The sequence below is a fragment of the Penaeus chinensis genome, chromosome 19 (assembly GCF_019202785.1).
Source record: "Penaeus chinensis breed Huanghai No. 1 chromosome 19, ASM1920278v2, whole genome shotgun sequence".
NCBI classification, from domain to species: Eukaryota; Metazoa; Arthropoda; class Malacostraca; order Decapoda; family Penaeidae; genus Penaeus; species Penaeus chinensis.
This window is the reverse complement of record NC_061837.1, coordinates 28,159,639-28,162,138: the sequence shown is the minus strand read 5'-3', so window position 1 is coordinate 28,162,138 and position 2,500 is coordinate 28,159,639. Positions and strand designations below refer to the sequence as shown.

At 68.9% G+C, this 2,500-nt stretch overlaps 1 protein-coding gene across 1 annotated transcript in view; it reads right to left on the bottom strand.

Annotated features, from left to right (window-relative positions):
- The window catches only part of LOC125034986 (proline-rich extensin-like protein EPR1), a 6,146-nt gene extending 4,398 nt beyond the window's left edge, over window positions 1-1,748 (bottom strand). Inside the window, exons 1-2 of the mRNA XM_047627032.1 lie at window positions 510-1,748; window positions 1-466 (exon numbers count right to left, since the gene is read on the bottom strand). The exon at window positions 1-466 is cut by the window's left edge and continues 169 nt beyond it. Coding sequence (XP_047482988.1) covers window positions 1-466; window positions 510-1,748 — 1,705 coding nt within the window. The remainder of the gene's footprint in view (window positions 467-509) is intronic.
- Between the last annotated feature and the right edge of the window lie 752 nt (window positions 1,749-2,500).

Here is a 2,500-nt window from a genome sequence, read left to right as displayed (position 1 = left end):
TCGGAAGGGACGATGTCGGAAGGGACGGTGTCGGGAGGGACGACGTCGGGAGGGACGACGTCGGGAGGGACGGTGTCGGGAGGGACGATGTCGGGAGGGACGACGTCGGGAGGGACGACGTCGGGAGGGACGGTGTCGGGAGGGACGATGTCGGGAGGGACGGTGTCGGGAGGGATGACGTCGGGAGAGACGACGTCGGGAGAGACGACGTCGGGAGGGACGGTGTCGGGAGGGACGGTGTCGGGATGGACGATGTCGGGAGGGACGGTGTCGGGAGGGACGACGTCGGGAGGGACGGTGTCGGGAGGGACGGTGTCGGGAGGGACGATGTCGGGAGGGACGGTGTCGGGAGGGACGACGTCGGGAGGGACGGTGTCGGGAGGGACGATGTCGGGAGGGACGATGTCGGGAGGGACGGTGTCGGGAGGGACGACGTCGGGAGGGACGACGTCGGGAGGGACGGTGTCGGGAGGGACGACGTCGGGAGAGACGACGTCGGGAGAGACGACGTCGGGAGGGACGACGTCGGGAGGGACGATGTCGGGAGGGACGGTGTCGGGAGGGACGACGTCGGGAGAGACGACGTCGGGAGGGACGTTGTCGGGAGGGACGACGTCGGGAGGGACGATGTCGGGAGGGACGATGTCGGGAGGGACGGTGTCGGGAGGGACGACGTCGGGAGAGACGACGTCGGGAGGGACGACGTCGGGAGGGACGATGTCGGGGGGGACGATGTCGGGAGGGACGATAACGGGAGGGACGGTGTCGGGAGGGACGATGTCGGGAGGGACGACGTCGGGAGAGACGACGTCGGGAGGGACGATGTCGGGAGGGACGATGTCGGGAGGGACGATGTCGGGAGGGACGATGTCGGGAGGGACGACGTCGGGAGAGACGACATCGGGAGGGACGACGTCGGGAGGGACGGTGTCGGGAGGGACGACGTCGGGAGGGACGGTGTCGGGAGGGACGGTGTCGGGAGGGACGATGTCGGGAGGGACGATGTCGGGAGGGACGGTGGCGGGAGGGACGATGTCGGGGGACAACGGGCGGAGGGACGGTGTCGGGAGGACGATGTCGGGAGGGACGATGTCGGGAGGGGCGGTGGGCGGGAGGGAACGACGTCGGGAGGGGCGACGTCGGGAGGGACATTTTCGGGGGGGACGATGTCGGGGGGACGAACGTCGGGAGGACGACGTCGGGGGGGACGGGTCGGGAGGGACACGTCGGGAGGGACATGGGGAGGGAAAAGGTGCGGGAGGGATGCGTCGGAGAGAGACGTCGGAGACACACGGGAGGACGTGTCCCGGGAGGGACGGGCGGGATGGACGATGTCGGGGGGGAGGTGTCGGAGGGACGACGTCGGGAGGGAAAGGTGTCCCGGGAGGGGGCGTGTCGGGAGGGACGGGTCCGGGAGGGACGATTCGGAGGGAAAGTTTTCGGGAGGGACGGTTCGGAGGACGCGTTTGGGGGCCCGGGGTCGGGAGGGAAAACGTCGGGAGGGACATGTCGGGAGGGACATGTCGGAGGGAAGGGCGTCGGGAGGACGACGTGGGGGGGACGGTGTCGAAAGACGACGTCGGGGGGGACATTGTCGGAGGGACGGTGCGGGGGATGACGTCCCGGGGAAAACGACGTGGGAGAGACGACGTCGGGAGGGGCGGTGTCGGAGGACGTGTGGGAAAGGACGATGTCGGGAGGGGCGGTGTCGGGAGGGACGACGTCGGGGGGGACGGTGTCGGAGACATGTCGGAGGTGACGGTTCCGGGAGGGACGATGTCGGAGGGACGATTCGGGAGGGACGGTGGTCGGGAGGAGACGACGTCGGGAGGGACGGGTGTCGGAGGGACGACGTCGGGAGGGACGATGTCGGGGAGGGACGATGTCGGGAGGGACGAGCGTGTCAGGGCGGGACATGTCGAAGGAGGGGACGGTGTTGGGAGGGAACGGAGGAAAAGACCAAATAGACGGTCGGGAAGGGACAATGATGTCGGGAGGGAACGATCGTGTCCGGGAGGGACGATGTCGGGGGGATAAGAGGGGGAGGGATGAGGGGAGGAGGAAAAAGCGATCGGGGGGGTGGTCGGGAAGGAAGAAAGCAAGGGAAATAACAGACGCATCTGACCGGGAGAGACGACAGTCGGGAAGTGACGGTGTCCGCTGAGGGGGCGGTGCACGGCTTTCGGGCAGGGCAAAACGACGATCGGGAGAGAGAGAAAAAACCGCACGGGTCGTGGAAGGGAGCGGAGGGACAGGAGACGGTGTCGGGAGGGAGGGCAGGAGGGAGTGGGGGGGGCGGGAAAGGAAGAAGTGTGGGGGCGGGGCACGGGGAGGGGGGGGGGGGGAGGGCCTGAGGGGGGGGGGGGGGAGGAGGAATGAGGGTGGACGTGTCGGGAATGGAAACGATGTCGGAGGGGGGAGGGGGGGCGGGTGGACGGGGATGAGGGGTGGTCGGGAAGGACGACGTCGGGAGGCAAGTAATGGAGAGGGCACGGTCGAC